The sequence below is a fragment of the Ixodes scapularis genome, unplaced genomic scaffold (assembly GCF_016920785.2).
Source record: "Ixodes scapularis isolate PalLabHiFi unplaced genomic scaffold, ASM1692078v2 PGA_scaffold1__304_contigs__length_218370807, whole genome shotgun sequence".
NCBI lineage: Eukaryota > Metazoa > Arthropoda > Arachnida > Ixodida > Ixodidae > Ixodes > Ixodes scapularis.
In genome coordinates this window covers 141,265,097-141,286,452 of record NW_024609846.1, presented here as the reverse complement: position 1 = coordinate 141,286,452, position 21,356 = coordinate 141,265,097, and the positions used below count along the sequence as shown (strand labels likewise).

The 21,356-nt window shown below is 44.1% G+C and overlaps 1 protein-coding gene across 3 annotated transcripts in view; it reads right to left on the bottom strand.

Annotated features, from left to right (window-relative positions):
- Positions 1-5,313: 5,313 nt before the first annotated feature.
- The window catches only part of LOC115324777, a 72,815-nt gene continuing 56,772 nt past the window's right edge, over positions 5,314-21,356 (bottom strand). For 2 of the 3 annotated variants that reach the window (XM_029985411.4, XM_029985412.4), the window contains one exon: positions 8,493-13,260. In XM_029985411.4, the coding sequence (XP_029841271.3) occupies positions 13,230-13,260 (31 nt within the window). In that variant the 3' untranslated portion in view covers positions 8,493-13,229. Of the gene's footprint in view, positions 5,690-8,492; positions 13,261-21,356 lie in introns of those variants that run through there. The other variant, XM_042290957.1, reaches the window with a different exon arrangement.

Sequence of the window (21,356 nt, the reverse complement as noted above, 5' to 3'; positions counted from 1 at the left end):
GTCTCTTCTTCTTTGTGAAGAATATTAGTGTCACCCATTCATGTTCACGCCATTTCTGATTGTGTTGTCCTTTCTTGGGGTGGGCAACGACTGGAAGGTAGTCAATTGTTTAGCGGTGAAACTGCGGACTTCTCATTTTTACAAACCTGGGTGCCTAAGGTTTCTCACAATGGGCACTAAGGCAGAATTTGGAGAGTTCAGTCTACGTCCGGGCAGAGCCATACGCGTCCAGGTTGAAGGCGAGCTAGCGGGCCTGTGGTAATAGTGCAATCTGTGTGGTTGGCTCCACTGTGCTCTAGGGAGACTGCTTGAACTCTGCAAGCATTGCTTCACTGCATAATGTGAAAACCCCAAAGTTTGTAGAAGTTTGAAGCCTTTCTTTTTCCTCTTCCTCCTCTCGACTAGCCAAAAGAAAAACTTTTTTTGTTTCGAAACTGATTAAAAGTTCGAAAATTAACTAGCCGAACATTAAAGCTTGGCGTTGAACCCGAGGTTCGACAAAAGTTCGCCGCATTCTTAAAAATAGCCCAAAATAGCCACATAGCCAAACACAAAATTTTGACGCCAACTAGAAAAAAATGTAGCCCAATTTGGCTATATATAGCCCAATCTGGCAACACTGCAGAACGTCTTTTTTTTTTCAATATATAGGGTGGTTCAAGTCACCAGGTTCGATCTAAAATGGACCGTTAAAATCGACGCCTGCATGTAGCCATCTCAACTTTTCGTCAAAGGTGTATTTCACAGGTCGGTTTTTTCTTGCAAAATTACAAAGCGTAGTTCTCTTGTAGTAAAAAGAATAGGGCCAAGAAACTTGCCAGGGTCTACGGCGGGCGACGACCCTGACAGTCAAGTCCAGTAGCGGAGTGTGTTTGGCGTTTGTATTGATAGATGGCGTCGGGAGCAGCGTCTGAAGGTGCAGCCGACCAGCGAAAGAAAGCAGACGACACGCAAACGAAATCCGTTGGCAGCAAAAGTGCCGCAGTTATGCAGACGTGTTTTTTTACTTTAAGTTTGTTTTTATTGTTCGCATTTATTTTTTAACCGAAGGTACATTTCAAAAAGATTATATTCATTTTAATAAATCACGGTGGTCGCGAGCCGTCACGATAAGGAGGTAGCGCCATCTATCAATACGAACGCCAAACACACCCCGCTACTGGACCCCTGTCGTCTGCATTGCTGCCCGCCATAGACCCTGGCAAGTTTCTTGGCCTTATTTTTTTACAGAAAAAGAGCTACGCTTAGTAATTTTACAAGGAAAAACCGACCTGTGAATTACACCTTTCGCGAAAGGTTTAGATGGCTACGTGCAGGCGTCGATTTTTACGGTCCATTTTAGATTGAGCCTGGTGACTTGAACCACCCTATATACTTATGATTTCGTGGTCAAACACCATTGTCAGGCTCGACTCTGTGTACAGCAAAGGGACAACGCGACATGAGACCAGATCGGATAAAGGATGGCTCGAAGCTGTGACAGAGGAGGTGAACGAAATTAAACTTGAAGCCATGTGGAGACGGGCGGTTATGAAAAAGCAGAGCCTCCGTCATCTACGCGCATCACAAATTACAGCCGTCTCCCTGCACACACTACCGAGGGTACCATGAAAGCGCGTTACAGCTGTTTCAGGCATGGGTAGGAGCGCTGATGACAAACTGGCGACGTGCGCAACTCGTCGGAGACAACGACACAGCCTGTCCTCTGTGCGGGCAGTCAAGCGAAAACGTCCCCGATATGCTGCTGTAATGCCCTACCCTAGACCACTGTCGACCACCCTCGGCGTCGGGCGACCAGCGAAGGGAGGATTCCCAAGATGCCGGGATTTGGGGAAGGGGCCCACGGTACAATAGCAGCCAAGTGCATTCTCATGGAGTTGGAGAGACTGCATGTGATCGCCAATCAGCGAAAGTGTCCCAAAAGTGGGAAAAGAGCAAAACAAGAAACAAACCTTTACTTGTGTCGGCAATTTGAACTTTTGGTGACCCCCCTGTCTTAAAAGGGGTTAGCTATCACCAACTAACTCAGAAAACTAGTAAAAAAATGAGACGTTTGCAATTCCCTGTAATGCTGAATTAGAGTGCAGTTCTTGAGGAGGAGGAGGGGAGGGTACAGAGAGGAAAGTATGCTCCTCCTCCCTCCTCTCCTTCTCCTCCATTCCTCCCCCCCCCGTCGTGACATCCCTTTACCTTCAAGAGTAAAGGTCACATGAAGGTCATGACCTTCACTGTAAAGGTCGTAACCTTTGTCGTGACATTCGTGACGTCACCTGTGACCAGGGTGTAAGATAGACAGGTGGGGAAACGAGAGCCAAATGAGCAACCGGATTGTGTCCCCCTCGGGTTTGTCTTTTTCTGTGGCGCCGTCTATGTGGAGCACCGCGAACTCTCACTCCGGGTGGGCGACCGGTGGCGACCAGCTAAACTGACGGAGATGATTTCTCGTGGATTTTTAATGGAGGAATGTCGTGCTCTCGGTTTATTTTGCGCACTCTCCCATACAGTTCCATGCAAATCCAATTCCAATTTTTTTCCTCTCGCTGCAGCGCCATTTGTCGCAAATCGGGGGTACCCGCAAGCTCCGCAAGCAGACGAGTACACAATCCGGTCACGGCGCTGCGGTAGGCTTCTATGGGCCGTTTCCCCACCTGTCTATCTTACACCCTGCTTGTGACCTTCGTGACATCACGTGTGGCGTTATGAGAAATGTCCTATAATGACGTCACTCGTGACCCTCGTGACGTCACGTGTGACATCATTATGGGAAACATCCCATAATGCAACATCTGGTTACGCCGACGCCGCTCAAGCCGGAAACGGGTGCCCAAGAGCTGCGCTCTAAAAACACAGCTTAACAATAGTCAACTTGGAACCACAATGCAAGGGAAAAAAACACATGAAGCTGCAAGAACCAAAAATCAGCAATTGACTATATCCTCATAAACAATGAAGCAGGCAAAGAAAACATAAAGATAGGCTCTATGCAGATTGACAAGGACAAGGTTAACAGCTATACAAGTGACCACAACAGAATACTAGCTGCTATAAATGAACACCAACAACCAAAGAAAGAAAAAAAGAAGCAAAAACAATTGACCAGGGAAAACACTGGAAACTAGGAGCAGAACAGAAATGAGAAGAATTTGCATCAAAGCTGAAAAAAAGAAAGATTACAAAAGAAAACGCTTACCAAGAACTAGTGAGCCTAATCATCCCAACTGCCAATGAACAAGTGGGAAAGACCAAAAAAAGAGCCAGCAAAACCGAAGGCCATTTGGTTTGACATACAGGTAAAGGAAGCAGTAGGGAAGAGACCAGAGTTCAGCAGATAACACAGGTGGGCACAACGAAAAGGCTACCCTCAAGCACAAGTGGACTACTAGTGTGAATGTTTTGAGGAACAGAAAGAACGAGTAAAGTAGCTAGTAACTGCAAAAAGTTCAGCAGGAAGACAGAAGAACAAGAATAGAATAATCTTTACTGGTTCAGGAGAGCCGTGGTACTGCGGAAAGGCGACAGCCTGTACCCGCGGTGCCACGTCTAGTGATGATGAGATGATACGTACAAGGGGAGGACGACACGGTCTTCCGATCAACATCGCAAGCACCGTTGCTTGAAGGTTTGGAGTTAGCCAAGAGACTTCTACCAGCTGTAGAAGTGTTTCGGCAAAGGGTGGCGTTCGGAGGCTTCACCGTGCGTTAAGGCTGGGAAAGCTACTGCAGTTTGGTGGTGATGAGGACGACGTGCTCTTCTGATCCACCACACAAGTCTTGGAGGTTCAGTGACGGTTCAGGCCAGTAGGCCAGCAAGCGAAGGTGACCTTTGGCTTCGGCAGACATATTAAAAGAAAAGAAAAAGGCTAGCAAAATATTTTAGAAGCTAATTACTCCAATGCAGGTCCAGTCTAAGGGGAAAACAGACCAAGCACCGACACTGTAAAGAAATGGCAAGGACCTAAAGGACAAAGGAGAAGCAGAAGACTGGCTGACCGAATATTTTACACAACAACAAGATCTGAAGAGAACTCCAGAGGATGCTAACAGCGGAACAAAAACCACTGAAAGCAAAACAGGCAAGGGCTCTCTATAATGGATCCCATAACTAGAATGGAAATGAAGGCACTAAAAAAAGAGGCACAGGACAGCATCAGGACATGCTGTAATGCCATACTGGAGACGAAGGAAATCCCAGAGTGCAGCAAACAAGCAAAAGTGAAGCTAATATACAAAGGGAAACAAATGGACCCAAAAGTCCTAAAAGCCTACAGGCCAATATCAATAATAAGTAATGTCTGCAAGTTGTTCACCAGTATAATTAACTATAGGCTGCAGAATATGTGAGAAAAAAAACATGCTTGCACAAGCCAGAATGGATTCTGGGAATACAGAAGCGACAACCTATTCACTTTAACCCAGGCAATAGAACATACAGAACTCCAAGTTGTACCTGGCACTTTTGGGCATGGAAAAAGTGTATGACGCAGTACCACATCAAACTCTCTAGACAAAAATGAGAAAAAGCGGGTTTGAGAAGAACAGCGTAAAACTCTTGAACAGCCTATGCAGGGAACGCAAAGCCTGCACCGATCACTACTGGGCTGAGACAGGGGTGCCCCTGTCACCAAGACTGTTTAATGTGTACATCAACAACTGTCTCAGGCTGCTGGAGGAGGAGGGAGCTGGGCTGCGTCCCAGCACGATCACCAAGAATGGAGACGAAGAGTAGACATGCATCCCACGCCTGGCCTTTGCGGACGATGTGGTGCTCATAGCAGAGACAGCAGCAGATATGCAACACCTGATGAGCATTTGTTCAGAAGAGGCATCGAGGGACAAGTTTAAATTCAATGTTAAAAAACACAGTGGATTAGCTTTAATACAGAGGGTGATCAGGGCTTTTATTTGCAAAACCAGGTAGTAAAAAAAAAAAAAATCAAGCTACAAGTACCTTGGTGCAACGATAACATGTGATAAAGACTATCTGGCCCAACGTGAAAGAAACGTAATTGCAAAATCAAACCAATTGAAAGGGATAGTGTGGCCCCTTGTCAGACACTTGTACAAGTATTCGGTGGCCAGAATTCTATGGAAAACACTCGCGGTCTCGGTCGTTACCTACCTATACCAACGATGTGCTCACATACAGCGCGGCCGGCATCAAAAGCTTGGACCGACACCAATACGAGCTGGGGAGGTGGGTGCTGGGTGGAAGCAGCTGCACGGCTAACGCAGGAGTGACAGGCTCTTGAGAGGGGCAGGACCACGTACCAAACCAGAGGGGCCCAGTCCAAGCAACACTATATGGGAAGACTGAAATTCCTTCCGCCGAGGAGCTACGCACGAAGGATGTATTATCAGATTAGATACAACGGAACGAGAACAAATTGGGTAAAGAAGCTAAAAGCCATAGTTTCCAAATTCAGTGGGGGTACAGCCAGGCAACAGGCGACCACGGAGAGAGAATGAGCCAAAACGATTCGCAAAGAGGTGACACAGGCCGGAACCCAGCAGTGGCAGAGGGCAACCCAGAAGAAACAGAGGCTCAAGTTATACCGAAAGCACAAGGGTGAACCAGCGCCATACCACCAGAACAGGGGGAAAGCAGCACCTTGCATTTTCAGGCACGAACAGGCTGCCTCCTGACCCAGAGCCGGTGGTGCAAGCTGTACGGGGACGACCCAACCTGTCGACTTTGCAAAGAAGAGACAATCGAGCATGTCATCAGTCAATGCGAACGTCTCGAACGAAGTCGGGACCGGTTCTTGTTGTGCTAACCTCCTAGCCCTCTAGTTCAACTACAGATGCCCCTCATGCCACCACAACTGGTCAGCCTAGATCCATTTTATCCTCCATTACGACAACTACTAACGATGTCCTCGAGGCTGTGTCCCAGCTATCGTCCTTTTCAGAACCCAGGCCCCGATGGTATCCACCCTCTTGTATTTAAGACCACAGCTCCCTTCCTGGCCCTGGCCCCTTGCCTGATGTTCCAGTGTACACTGGACTCTCGCGTTATCCCTCGTCTGTGGAATGTGGACCACATCATGCCGGTACACAAAGAACATGGCGCTCGCGCTTATATGTTTCCATAGCGCCCCGTTGTGTCCACCTGTCTTGTGCCGCATGTTCCAGCGAATTCTCAACTCTAAAATTAGCCTGCACCTTGACAGCAATAGCCTTCAGTCAACCTCACACCGTGGGTTCCGTCACGGCTGCAGCTGTGAAACCGCCCTTGGCACTCTGGTTCATACCGTCAGTGTGCAACTCAATGACCGCACACACCTGTTGAGTTGGTCCAGGTAGATCTCTCTCGTGCCTTTGACCGGCAACCCTATCCTCGATTGTTGGCAAGTGCGTAGCCCAAAGGGCTGTGGGCCCTTATTGGTTCGCTGGCTCGGTGCTTTTCTCACTGCCCGTACTCAGCGAGTTATCTACCGAGGTGCTCCCTCTACGGCGATTCCTGTCCTTTCTGGCGTCCCACAGGGCAGTGTCCTTGGCCCTACTTTGTTCATTTTCATCGACAGCATGACAGGTAACTTAGCCTCAACTCCTATCCTGTATGCCAATGACATCTCCCCGCTCCAACCTATCTGCTCTTCTGCCTTATTACGTGACTTCAGGCCGACCTTGACCGTTGTCTGTACTGGGCACAGCTGCACCATCTCCCCACCAATGCAAATAAATGTTTGAGTTACCTTCACTAGTTCAAGTCCCCCACCCTTTCCTCTCCAACCACCTCTTCTAAAACTTGGGCATCACATGCTAAGCCGAGCCAACACGGCTGTGGTGCTTGGAGTTGAGCTCGACTCTTGGAAGAACTTTTTCATGCACACCAACCATCCTCTGTCCAAACCTCACCACCTGCTAGGGTTCGTGACACGCATGACCACTGGAATGCTGGCGAATGCATTTCGATGCTGTACACAGTGCTCGTTCTTCCTGCCCTTGAATACCGCACTGCCGTGTGGTTGCCCCAGTCTAAGGCACTTCAAACAAATCTCGCCAGCGTTCATTGCCTTACAGCGTACAACTTTTATCGCCACACTATGCCCAAGAGGCAGCAACTCTCCTGTGCTGGAATTTGCTCCACCAACCTGCTCTCGCACGCCTCTGGCAACCCCTCGACTCAAAAGTATGGGCCTCAACAGTAGAATGACTAATGTACTGTGTTATGTCCCCTGGCCACCAGGAATTGCACTACAGTCTGTGCCTGAACCAACAAACAGGCTGTCTTTAGCCGCTCCTCACAAGCACACAATGCCACGGCTCATCTTGGCTGCCCCGTGCAGCAGCTGCTTGGTGCCAGCTCTTATCTGACCACACTGGAAATTTGCCACCCGACGACGACGACCTCAAGACATTTAATGAGGGCTGCCCAAGGGACTACACAGTGTAGCACCAGTGTTGTCACACAAACTGACTTGTGAACAAATATGAGCATTAGGACCCAGGCTGACGCTCACAGGACTTTTGGTATGGGCACGCTGCCTTCTCCGGCCGTTGCAGGCCCGATTCTCCCCAAAATATATCCGAAAGGATATTATACAAATGCAAATTGTATTGCTGCAATTAAGCTAAAATAAATTTCACTCCCAGCTATATTTCTTAAATTTTAATGCCAAATAGTGTATGTTATTAAATGTGCCCAAGTTGAAAACAGAAAATCGACTGCAGCAGAACTCAATGCATAAAAAGTAAAGAAAATTAACTTTTTTGGACTTCTTGTTTTCTGCCAATGCTTGCTTTTACCAGCATGCTCCTACACCAAACTTAGACCCTTATCTTTTTTTTGCTTGTTTTTACCATTGCGAATTGCAGTCTTTTTGCCTTGCTTGGTCGTCTTCACTAAAAAAAGTTTTCGGCAGCAACTCTTTCACATTGACACAGCCCGATTTGAAAATAATTACACCAATTTATTTTTCGACTTTTGGCATGCAATTTTGTCACCAAGGGGAGAGAGGCACGACACATGCATATTAGTTCTTCTGCAAAAATAATGGTTGCTTCACCAAATGCTTGAATAGAAAATAGACTATCATTGCGATTCACACGATTACCAGAGACATCCACGCAATTCCCCATGCCCCATTCTTCGGCAGCGCCACAAGTTGCATAGTGAATTTTACAACAGTGTTAAATGGGGGACATTTTGAAGATCTCGGATTTCTTGCAGGATGCGGGACATAAGCACTCGATCCCCACGAGTCGCGGGACGGGTGGCCACCCTATTTGCACATTATAATACAGTTGAATCTAGTTAATTTGAACTCGAGGGGAACCGAAAATTTGTTTGAATAAAGCAAAGTTTGAATTACCAGGAGTTTCCTCCCATAGAGACGCGCAGGATGGGACCTGCGTGTTAGTTTGAATTATCCGCAAGTTTGAATTAACGGGATTCCACTGTATTGGTTTCCTCTCCAGGACCAGGCACCCTGCCATCAAATGTTTCCCTTGCAGCATTTCTGGCTTTTAGAAACGAACAAAGCGGGTATGTAAAAATATATCCACCTTTTATTAACAACCTGCATTTGTGAATAACTGCAGATGCAATTGAACAAGTATGCAATATTCTGCATTTTTGCATATTCAAACAGTGGAATGTTGCAACAATCAACCTGACAGTCACAATGAATGCCTTAGAAGTAAGATATAATACAGTAAAAGAAAAACGCAGACCTAATAGTAGTTGTAAAAATCTGAAACAAAAAGGATACTCATTTTTCTTTTTACACATGCTAATGAAGAGGGTTAAAACACTGCTCAACTTAAAGCTTTAAGCATATAATACAGAGTAAACAGGGTCTAGCATATTTTAATATAAAGCACTGATAAAACTTCAGACAAGCTGTAGCAAGTGAAAAAGTAATCCCATGAGAAACCAACATGACTAGGGGCAACTGCTTTGTATGAGAAGCTGAGACCCGTGAACAAGCAAAATAGTAGTAGCCACAACATCATACCCCTAAAGCACAACTTGAAAAGTAAACGCTCCAAGTCGACAGAACCTCTACTGAATAATACATTTTCAAAAAGTTAGCAATCACGGTAGCTAAAAACGCGCCTTATATATTCTAGCGAACATGCAAACTTACACGAACAACCTGCTCTCCAATGTGGAGTGTTGAGACAAACAAGAATTTTCAGCTGGCAGCTACTTCCACCAGCACTGCAAGATTGTCATTGGTCCCACTTAAAGACGATACAAGTCTGTGCAAATACAACGCCTGCCAACGAAGTCATAAAAAAAAAAGTGCACTTGTATCTTTTTCAAGCAAGACATTTTTCGTTCATCTTGAGAACTTTGTACATGGGCACGATGGCATCTCGTAGTCGGACCTTGTTATAATGAACACTGACAAAGCGAACTGCTGTATATAATAAAGCAATTGCAGTTATTACTAGATTTGAATTTCGAATTGCATTTGTGTAATGACATTGCACAACCAAAACGAGAGCCAATATTGGCAATAACAAAAAACAAGTCCATACTGCCCACAACCAAAAAGATCAAAGAGTGGAAAGCCGGCAACTAACCTAGCCAACCATTCTAATGAAGGCTTGTTGCAGAAACGGAACTGTATAGCCGAGATCTCAGTTCCACGTCAAAGGTCCCCCAGGTTGTCTTAAATCGATCAGTTCCTTACTTGGAGTGAGCCAGACACCCTTCTTCAATTTAGAAACCGGAATTCTGCAGAAGGCTGGAGGCCATCTCCAACATTCTAGGGCCCAGACACTCAGTATGAAGCAAACAGCATATAGGGGAGCACCAGGAGACTATATAATCCTTTCTTTCTAAAGAATTTACGAATACAGCAGCCGGCATCAAGTTCTAAAAAATTAAGTAATCGTGGACATGCTTGCAAGCGCATGGCTTCAAACCCGATTCAGAAGAAAGGCACACCATACAACTTGGATGCTAAACACCAGCTTGCCCAGCTTCGCAACATTTAAGCAACAAACCCCCATTGGCCTCGAAGCAGTGGTGCCGAAGGACCATACTTGCAACCGCGCGTAGGCATTTCTACATGGGGAGATCGAGGGGTAAATGAAAAAAAAATTAAACCTTAAAGCCAGGCATCACACATCTGCGGAAAGATAATGACAAATTCGATGGAAAAGGAAGAAACAGGCCGAGAAGTGATAAAGAGGGATAGTGCGAAGGAGGTTTGCTTTAGCTGGAGGTGTGAAGGACATGTAGGAAATGTTTGAGTCAGTGAGAAAACGATTTTCAGCCCCCAAAGCCATAACAGGAGTGCCGAGACAAAACACAAAAAACCTTATTTAAGGACATTAACATACTCTGCACAAAAAACAAGGAACATTATGGCCATAAAACATGTTCAAAACTGAACAGGTCATGACTTTTGCTAGACTCGCAAATGAGGGTTTAAGAATGGGTTCCAAAAGTTCTGTAACCCAAAAGGCAAAAAGATTGGTAAAAAATGGTAGTATAGGTCAAATTCGAGGAAGCACACAATGTTTGTAGAACTAGAGAAGCTGAGCGACAAATGCTAGACTGTTCCAGCATGACTCCAGACCAAAGCCTCAACCCTGTACCCCCTTAAACCTGGCTTTGAAAGCAGCTTGGTCAGTGTGACCCATGAAAAATTGCTATCTGACTCGAATGGGGGAGAACATAAAGGTCCTTTCTCTTTTCTGATCCTTCAGTGGTCAGCCAGAAGCTTACTCTTCTTTCCCCGCCTCATGTTGGTTACAAGGATGTGAAGACGGCAACATATTAAAGTCTTCCTAAAGTTGAGGCTTCCTAAAGTTGAGGCTAAAGTTGAGGCTGCCGGACTTTGTGCTCGGCAGTCGTCGTTCGTCGCACCGCACCGTCGCGCTGCTACTGCAATACGCAGTCACATTCCACAGATGACAAGGAAAAGTTTGACTCGTTGACGTGGAAGGATCGCAAAGCTGGCTTTGGAGTCGGGATCCATGGGAAGAAGGAACACGTGTCCCGCAAACGCACGCCTGCAGACGCCCCGGGAAGCAGACGAGCTGACGCGCCGATGCATCACCCTCTAGCAACAAGCTTGCGGGGAGAAAACATAGTTCGCTGGTTTTGGAGCGATAATTGCGGACTATGTTTCCCGCACCACAATCAGTTTACGTTTTTCTCAAACTCTAATTTACCACAAGCTTAAAAAATGTTGCAATAATAACGTTCGCATTAACCGCGAGATGCAGAATTTCCATTGGTCAAGTTTTAGCGATGGGCAGGGAATGGGGGATTGTCTTCCAAGAGAAAATAGTCCCGATATATTTCTACTGCCATCTGCTTAATAAACGGTTTTGTAATCTATAACTTTGTATACATATTAACATGCATCTACTACGCAATATAACAACATAGACCGACGATCGCAAAAAGCTCCGGAGGGCCCCTTTAAGGCATGGCTTCTCAAATTCACTTTTTTCAAACACCTAATGTTCTCGATCACTCCCACATCAATTTAAGCATGTTTTTCCGCTTTACTGCGACAATGCCCAGAGGGGAGAGGGGTTCCTCGGTATCCAGAACTTCAAAGAACCCTTGCTTTACATTTTAAAACAAAGATTGATGTGCACTCATAATTGCAATATATATCGCTGACATGGTAACCCTGGAGCCGGAAAAAAGAAGGGACGTAGGACAGACACAAAACTCCAAACACAGCTAAAATTTCATTTCACCGTCACGTCCTTAAATAGATTTACGACCAAGCGACACAGACATAAAAGGTTTGACAACAAAGAACCTATGTACGGCCAAGCGAAGCAGATACAAAAGGTTCGAAAACAAAGAACCGCAGAAAGAGGACACATGATATCAGCAAGAACCTCCTAACAAAGAACCATCGGAGGGAGGGTGCAGGAGATAACCAGCCACACCTCCAGAAAGACCACGCGACACATACACAAAAGGTTTGACTACGAAGAACCTCAGAACGAGGACACATGATATCAATAAGCATACTTCTAACAAAGAACCATCGAAAGAGAAAACAAGCGAAAACAGAACGCTTTAACAACCAGTTAAAAAAAAAGACAGGAGCGTTTGAACACACGTAAGCAGGCAAAAAAGAAAAAAATTAAGAGTTTAGAAACATTTGAAGCGGATCACTCAAAGCAACAGACACATTGCTAAAACAACCATCATTACTAATTATTCTCAAGGACTCCTTTATCAGACGTTTATAACAGTCTTGCTCCCTATCCAGGACTTTTGTCTCCTCCCAGTGAATGCTACAATCAATACAACGGAAAACATGCTTAGCTAATTCTGAAAACTCATTCTTGTTTGTAACTGCTCTCTTATGCTCACACAGAGTGGTTAAAAACAATGAGTTTTGAAAATTAGCTAAGCATGTTTCCCGTCTGTCCTACGTCCCTTCTTTTCCCCAGCTCCAGGGTCCATGTCAGTATTGAACCAGCTCACCTGCACCCTTGCTTTAGTTACGTTAATATATCGCTCTTGGGATTACGCATTTTGACAATGGGGTTGATTGCATATTATTTTCTAGACTTTTTGTCCGACATACTCTAACAAAGAATATAGAGGACTGCTGAGAAACGGATCTCATGTTTTTCATGCTAAAAAAATGAACTCTGCATGCTCAAAAAATGAACTATACAAAGTTCAATGTTCAAACTCTGCACTAGCAGTTTGGATAAGGTGAGGAAGTTTCAGAACTAACATTATCATATTTAAAGCAAGTGGAGTGTGGCAGGAGGAGTCCAAGAACTAGGACATAGATGGAGTCTACTGCCCATTTCTAGTTGCGAATCGCTTCTAGCCTTCAAACCAAACATCACATATTTATAAAACTGTTGCACAGTAAAGGTGTAACGCTATGTTTGGGAGAGCATTTGCTCAAGACGGTGCACAGCTGTTTTTTGTTTTGCGCCGAGAGAAACATGGCTCTATTTTTTCAGCTGAAAGCCCATAGATTTCCACAAGGTAGCTCCTGCTCCAAATGCTATTTCATTATGACAAGGTCCGACTGCGCTACACGAGCCGTATCACTGAAGCGACTCCGTCCTCACGCCAGCTCGAAACTGTTCCAACGACATTCGCAAACACTGGAATCTGATGGTGGCGCACTCTGCCACGGACCATCCTCGGCAGAACCAATGATGAGCTTCGCCGTCTGGTGGAGTCGACGATGACAGGAAGACGCATGAACTTGAGAGCCGAATCACGCCGACGGCACCACCTCTGACTACGGTTCCGCCAGGAAGCTGGTGTCAGTGCCCCTCCGAGTTCCTATCTCGGACACTGCAGAGGAAAAGCAGACAAGCGTCGAGCGACGTAAATGCTCGAAGCATGCAACACCAGGTTTGAGCTACCTGCAATTTGTTCCCTGGCTCTCAAAGTGTCAAGAGTGCCCAGAATAGGAATTAGGATGTGAGCAAGGCGATGAACTGCAAATACTTTATTAAATTCGAGACGAAAGGCGAAACTGATAGACCGGACATACAAAATACACATTCTGAAAACACCATTCTAAAGGTATCCTGCCCATTGTGCTCATGCTAAAGCCATAAGCATGGCTATAAAAGAAACTCTTTGGTCCCTAGACTGCTGCTATTAATATCCCATGGTAACCAACAACATTAGGCAATCCTGAAATTGCAGACATACACAATAAGTCTGAAAAGCTGAAGGAGAACATAGCATGCACCAGAATGTCTCTTCAACAGAAGTTATCACAAAAGGTTAGAAGCAGGAGAATGTTATTCTGAACTCTGTCCTACTTCTGACCGTTTGTGATAACTTTTATTGAACAGACATTCTACTACTGCATGCTAATCGTGAGAAATTAGTTGCTGAGAATATTTTACAATGTTACTTAGTGGCAGAGAAGTTAAAGGGCAACTACGGTTCATTTCAACAAATTTAAGTTAATGATTGGTTATATATCCCGAGGTAGCAATAAACGGTTCTACGTCATTTCCATAAAAAAGCGTTAATATTTTTCGCGCAATCTTCATTTCATGTTAACCGCAAACCGAAACTGAAACCCTGCTTGCAGCAGGCAACATTGCTCCTCTGTTGTCACCTACAACTCTAACCACGTGGTACTAATCGTGACATCACGTACCAGGCGGCAGTGCGCAGCTCTGTGCAAAAGTGCCGTCTGTGAAAGTGCCGTCTGCTACGATTGTCAGTCTGCTACACCCGACGATGCCTGTACTACTGCAGCTGCAGCTTGTGTTTTAGCGCAAAAAAAAAAAAAAAGGCTTTTTCTCGAGGGCTTGTTTTCGAAAACATTAGTAGAAAGTAAAGTTCCGGAAACCACAAGTGGATACGTCACGACAGGTTTGTGCCGTGCCCAATATCACAAACTCGCTCTCTCGCACGCTGCCGGTGATGATGCATGCTTGCTCGGGAGAACACGGGCACATGTGCGTTCTGCGAATCACGTGATCAATGATAAACGCACTGTTAGCGATGCCTGTAGGCTTCGCTGAAAAAAGTACAGTGCAAGCAAACAAATCTCCCCGAGAGCTCCAAGCACGACGTGGGTTGCGCAGTGTGGGCTGTGCCGAAACAGTGGTACTAGTGACTGCGCTATTGACTTCGCCGCGCCTTGCCCACTAGGATTGGCAGATTTCGGTAATTTCACGCACCTCAAACTTCGTTTTCCAGTTTCGTCAACTTTTACGCAGAATTAGATAAAACTATTTGGAATATGTTTTTTTTTAGGCAATACTAAAAGAGAATTGCATTATTTTCCTAATATGTAAAATGAACTGGAGTTGCCCTTTAAAAGACCACTAAGCCTAGGAACAAAAATGTTTTTCCTACCTTGTTAGGAAAAGCACCTCTCAAAAATAATGTAATAAAAAAAAAAAAGTTTCAATATTTATGCTACAATAGATATTTTTCGATTTGCGGGTGAAACCGAAACTGTGCCCCCATGGGGTGCTGATGATAGCTTTTGTACCCACTTAGTGTGCGCTCTGAGGCCCAGCGAACTGAGAGCACACACTAGGTAGTCGGGTGAAAACGCTATCATCATTTTCCCACAGGGTTTCGACCACAAATCGAAAAATTTGTATTGTAACATAAATATAAGGCCAAAAAGTTTTTTTTTTATGATCATTGATTTTGAAACATGGATGTCTTAACGTGGTAGAAAAAAATATTTTATTCCTAGGTTCCGTATTCTTTTAAGACGGATACCGCCCCAACAATTTTCTAATCTTCCCAATTTGTACAACACATATACAAAGAACAAGAAAAAAACACCTGGCACAAGAGTAAACCTGAGAAACGATCTCAGTTGTTTCTTACAAGGTTGATAATGTGTCAACTTTTTCCTCTTTTGTACGAGTTCTGTAGTGTTAAAAAACTTCATTAGGATTAGAGGTTTGGTGCCAGATGTTTTTCTTTAGTATTCCATGCAAATGCCAGGACGCAACAAGCCAACATCACTATATGACTATTTTTGGCAGTGGTATATACTAGAGATGGCAACAAGCAGAGAAGCGAGAGGCATGCACAGAGACAGTTCAAGCAATACCTCCTAGAAGCTAAGGCCATAGCGCTAAGAGTCGCGATGTCACAACGGTTGGAGAAGAGGGGCCTTGTCGGAAAAATGGCGCCCGCTTTGGTTCTCTTTACCCCAGCCGTGTCGTCTGCTCGCTCGGGTCACGTGGCTTGTTTGTGCACATTTATCCGGCATTATTATACATTGTAAATGTGCAGTCCTGTATAATTTATTATAAATAGACTCTAAACAGAATATACAAAGCGTTATTAAAGTTGAAAGTACTAATTTATATTTATGAGTATCCCATAACCGCAAGACCACAGTGCAGTCCCGCAGCTCCCACACTTTTCTAATGAACTGTCTCCAGCAAGTACATTTTCTTCCCTCATATGTGCTCCGATTCTGGTAGATTTGGTTGTGTGTCATCTGCTGACTGTCTGAGAAGGAACGCCGAGACATTTCAGAAGAGAAGGGAAACAAAAAGAATCCAGTCGCCACCAGCACAGGAGCAAGAGATGGGCCGACCGACGTTAACCTTTTCGTCCCACAATTCTAGTCTTTACTCTTCTGTTTTCTTGATACTATGGCAGTTATGTGGATTCGCGGTCCTGCTACGATGTGATTGACATGCAAACAAATGTCCAACACGAAGTAGTCTACCAAAACACAATCACAATATTCATCATTCTTTCTCAGAATAACTAAAAGATGTACCATCGTATGAGTACTTGGGAATATGTTTTACAGACACACTCATAGAACAAGCACATCGAAAACATTACAAGCAGTTCCTTGAAAACGCTCGGCTTCTTGTGACAAACATTATATCTTACCCCACCTGAAAAAAAAATTCTCGCATACAAGACAGTAGTCCTTCCCGAATTAGAGACTGCATGCACCACTTGGAACCCCCCCCCCCCCCCCCCCCCCCCCCAAAATTACGTCCTAGTAGAGACTGGAATCTGTCCAAAACAAAGCAGCAAGATTTGTATCCAACAACTACTCGCCAGAAACTAGTGCCTCGGCCTTAAAAACTAGTGTTAACCTCTTTCCTCTAGAACAAAGACGTAAAATGGCTCAGTTACATGTTTTTCATAGCATCTATTACAGCAATTCGATTTTTAAATCAATTTACTGTCGCCCTGCCAGTTTTACACCACCAAGGTTAAACATTCTTCCAAAACAGAACCGTTCTTGGGTGGAACTAACACTTTCCTTTTTTCACCCTTAGTACTTTGCATCAGAGACTGGAAAGCATTACCTGATCTAATAGTTATGGATAGCAACCCAATTTAATTTAGAGACAAGTGTTCAAAATTGTACAATTGCTCACCTTGATTTTGTTTTTGCAGAAGAGCTTTTGTACTCTGTTCGAGCTTTATTCTTACTTCATTTTGCTTTGATTGACGACATTGGGTGCATCTGCTATCACATTTCACTTTTCCGTATTATGCTATTTTTGTTCTTTAATCACTGTAACTTGTTTTGAATCTCCCCTCATGTAAAGCACCCTTCGGACGCCCTTGAGGTCAATAGAATGAAATTAAATTAAATTAAATGTGTGGCCACTAGTCAATGATGACACTGGTCGATCTTCAATAGACCTCTTTTACTCGACAGGGAGAGAGAGTTCTTCGAGTTTGTGAGAAACAACTTGTTTACGAACTTTGTTGGTCATGTAGGACGCGAGTAGAGTGCTGCAGTCGGTTGCTTTATTCTTGCGATAGACTGGAATCTCGTTCTTCATTGTCATTCGTGCGCAAGCGAGTCGACATTTGTAAATATGCGTGGTAACATTAAAGTTTTCACTGGAAGGTGAATAACAATCTTATGTGCTATTCTTGAAAGTGTGTTGTTTGTGCTTACGTGTTTATTTATACCAATGTTATTTTATTGCCTTTACCGCATTCATACTACAATCCTAGCTGTATTAAGGTAACAGTATTGAATACAAAATAAGTTATATTTTGTTCTAAGGCAGCTCGAGCCCATAGGGAGAAGTAAATTAATTGACTAAATAGTAGGTTTTGCACCCCTGCCACAAAGAGAAGTTAATATCTTTTCATTAAATAATATTTTAAGATTGAATCAGCTTGCAATCCTGAGTGACTATATAAGCCTCGCAAGCTGACTTGCTGACCCCATAATGTCATTCGATCGAAATTACATTAATTTTGCCAAGAGGTCGGGGTATAAGGCAAGAATTCAGTGACTGCACGCATTAACATCACTTATACAATTGTAAGTGACACTTATCTAGTCGTGTCCGCGTTGATTACGTCTACCCGATTTTTAACTGCGATCAGTTTTGCTGTGTCTAATCACTGCAAGTCTCGCCATTCTGTCTAAGTATTTTTGTATAAAACATGCATTCCTACAGCAATAAATGCCCGACTCAATGTTTTCGACTTAAAAGAATAACATTTTTCTGTAGACGTCTTTATACGCATGCCTCGTGCCATTTCACACCGATTAGTATTTAGCGGCGTAATATTTTGTCCGTGTAATAAATTGTTTTCTAGCCCAGTTGCTATGTGCAGCTTTCAGTTTAGCTAATCAGATATGCTTACGTGAATAAAAGCGTTGTTACGACGGTCAATCAACGCGCATTGCCTTAACTTCCACGCGTGCCCCCGATGGCCTTCCTTTGCGACGTCACGAGAGGAGCACTATGGCCTTAGCTTCTAGGTGGTGTTGGTTCAAGTGTTTCAAAAAGCCAGCTCTTTCGTTTAAGCATTTTCACAAGCCCTGTCCTGGAAACTATGCAACATCAGGGGGCTACATTAAAATAGCTACACTGATGATAACTGCACAGAAAATAGATGGCAGAGGATGGCATATTTTGGCACTGCCATCGAAAACTTCAGTGCCATTCAAAACGGCATTAAAAAAAATGCTTTAAAACCTGATGCCAAACACTGTGGCCCCCCCCAGCACTACTCTACTCAGCCTAGAACTAGTATACATATTTGTGCTAGCAAAAACATTGGATGTATATTTTCCTTCTATCAATACTTGCACCAGCAACCATAGGGTACAGTGCATTCTCCTGAAACAACTCATCTGGATAAGCCTTGTGTAACAAAATCCACTTCCCCAAAAAAAGGAAACAATTCAATATTCAAGCACCAAGACACAATATAAGCTCAAAGCTTTTTTGTCAGGAAAAAAGTGAGAAAAAAACAGTTGTTGCACAACTGTCTCAATTGCATCGCACAACATAATATTGCATTGAATTGCATAAATATTTCATGGCGTAGATGGGTTATCCAGGCAGTATTAAAAAGTTTTTCAAGCATTTAGTATTTTTTACTATGAAGATAATGTGCCTAGTTTCTTGCACAGCCTGCAGAAGACAAATCACTGCGATTTATGAAAAGGAGTGTTTGAAGGTGGGCTAGTCAAAGCATTTTGATGACAAAAAAAAAAAAAAAAACAGCACACATTTTTTTTTTTCTCCAAGGGCATTGTGAATGACGAGGCACTGATTGGGTTTAAATATGAATGTAATGAAGTGTGAACATCGCAATGTAGTCAGCCCCACGTTTTAAACCAAGGAATCCCAGCAGGCTGGATTCCTAGGTCCAAGTAGAATTTTCCACACGTCTTAAATACAGTACCATGCCTGTACAGGTGCGCGAGTCTGCAAAACCCAACAGCTACACAGTGCACACTCAACGAGCGATGCCGTTTGCGATGCTTGGTGCATACTCCATGATCACCCAAAGGATAAACATTACATACCAAAGTATATTTTGGGGGTGAGCCTGGTTGTTTTTCTTTCGGTTGAACCGTATGCACTGATCTAAGGGGTCCGACACAGAAAACAGAAACCTCACTTTTCGACCCGCATAAATAAAGTATGCATTGCCAAAAGCTGAAGCTCTGTGTGAAGGTGAAGCTGGCACAGGTGATAAAGTGCAAAAGTTTGAAAATACCAGATTACCTGGATCAAAAAATAAAACAGAAGAACTAAATTTCTCTACAAGTGAATGCCCACCTAGCTGCAATATTCGGAAAACCACTAAATATCAGTATGGATGTGCTTGTGGTATTCATTTCTGCGGAAAAACACTTCTGAGCAAATAAAGAAAAGACTCACTGACTCTCTTGCTGACAAGTTCTTTTTCACTGAAATAAATGCCACAGACATCCTCAGTGCCATTTCTTGCTTTGATAAGCGCTAAGGATGTCTACCTGGCCCAACAGCACCTCATTGCCTACCGATCTGCTGTGCTCAAGGCATCAGAGTTCCAGGTCACCCCAATTCTTACAGCAATGTTAAGCCGATTTCTTACACCTGGCTGCAGTCTCTCTTTGCAAGCTAGCGCATGACACTCCTCTCTTCAAAAAGGGTGGGGCCCGCTCTGACGATGTGTCCAGCTACCGCCCGGTCTCAACATACTTCTGTCATATGTTACACAATGGAGCACACTCTTTCCAAGCAGATCTCTAAGTATTTGGAATCCCACAACCTCCTTTCCCCTCATCAATATGGATTCAGGCTGGGGCGTGGCTGCGACCCAGCACTTGCTTTTGCGGTCCATACATTAACTAAGCATCTCGACAGTAGATCCCCCTTCGAACTAGTTCAGCTTGATTTCCGTCAAGCCTTCGTCAAGGTTAGTCATGCGCTGCTGGTCGAAGAGCTTGGTTCCTTTCACTCACGGAAAGGCAAAATGACTTTCCGTGAGTGCTTCCTGCGCACCCTCCAACTTCTCCAAACAGCTGGCATGTTTACGAAATATGGCATGAATGCTTATGGAAATAAATACCATGTACCTTTACTTCACCATCAATATAAAATAGTGCACTATCACAACAGAGAGCCATATGCACAAGATTAGTGCTCTTCATACTCTGCTTATCGGTATTTCCCTCGCTCACTCTTTCGCAGTGTGAATGCAAGCTTTTCTATGGTAGTGCCCCGCCAGCAAGACTTCGGGCCCTAGTTCATTGTAGGGCGAGATGGAGTACAGTATCCCCCAAGGCTCTGTCTTGGGACCAGTGCTGTTCAACATGCTCATTAAAAAGACACTAAATGAAACAAATTAATTTTTTTTTTAAAAAAACCTAGATGCGACATTTATTTAAAAAAAAAAAAAATTTACCACGGAAAAAACATTTTTTAGCAATATTTATGTTGTATGACACAAAGGAAGTGGAAAAGGCTGCAGTCCGCTAAGCTCCACTCCGCGCTTATATTTCACTGGTTGAAGAGATGATTGACGCGTGAATGCTGGTTGTAAAATTGTATCTCCGTGCCGTAATATATCTTAATCGACAATATTTTTATGTTTGAGAAACAAATAATCCAGATAGAGTCATTCTTGTTTCCAAAAGTATACCAAGACAGCCTCGTCCGCATCAATGTGAAACAATAACAATCATGGCTGCCAGCGTCTGCGGAGTCTTTGAGCACAGCTCGCCTAGCTTGTTTATTTTTATGAGTGCGTCTCTTTGCGTTCATTGAGGTGTTTAGAGTAAAATCGCATCAACTGACGCAATTTGCAAGAAACAACTGACGCAATTTGCAACAAACAACTGTCGCAAACACGCGCCTTCCAAAGCACTGCGCAGGTGCTTGTATTTTTTTTTGTAGCGGGACTGGTCTAAGGCTAGCATCTCACGTCAACTATGTTGCTCAATCTGGCTTGATTTGTTCGTTTGCGAGTTTGATGCTGAATAAAGATGTATGCAAACCAACATGTATATGTGCATAGTTCTGGAGACTGAGCACCAACATGTGTATAGTCACCAGGTCACACATCATTTTTGTATATAGTTGCCACACTGCGCTGAACCTTTGGTCGTAATCACCCAAACACTACAGCACTCGCTACTTCGGTGTACTAGGCCAACTGGTATGGGCCTC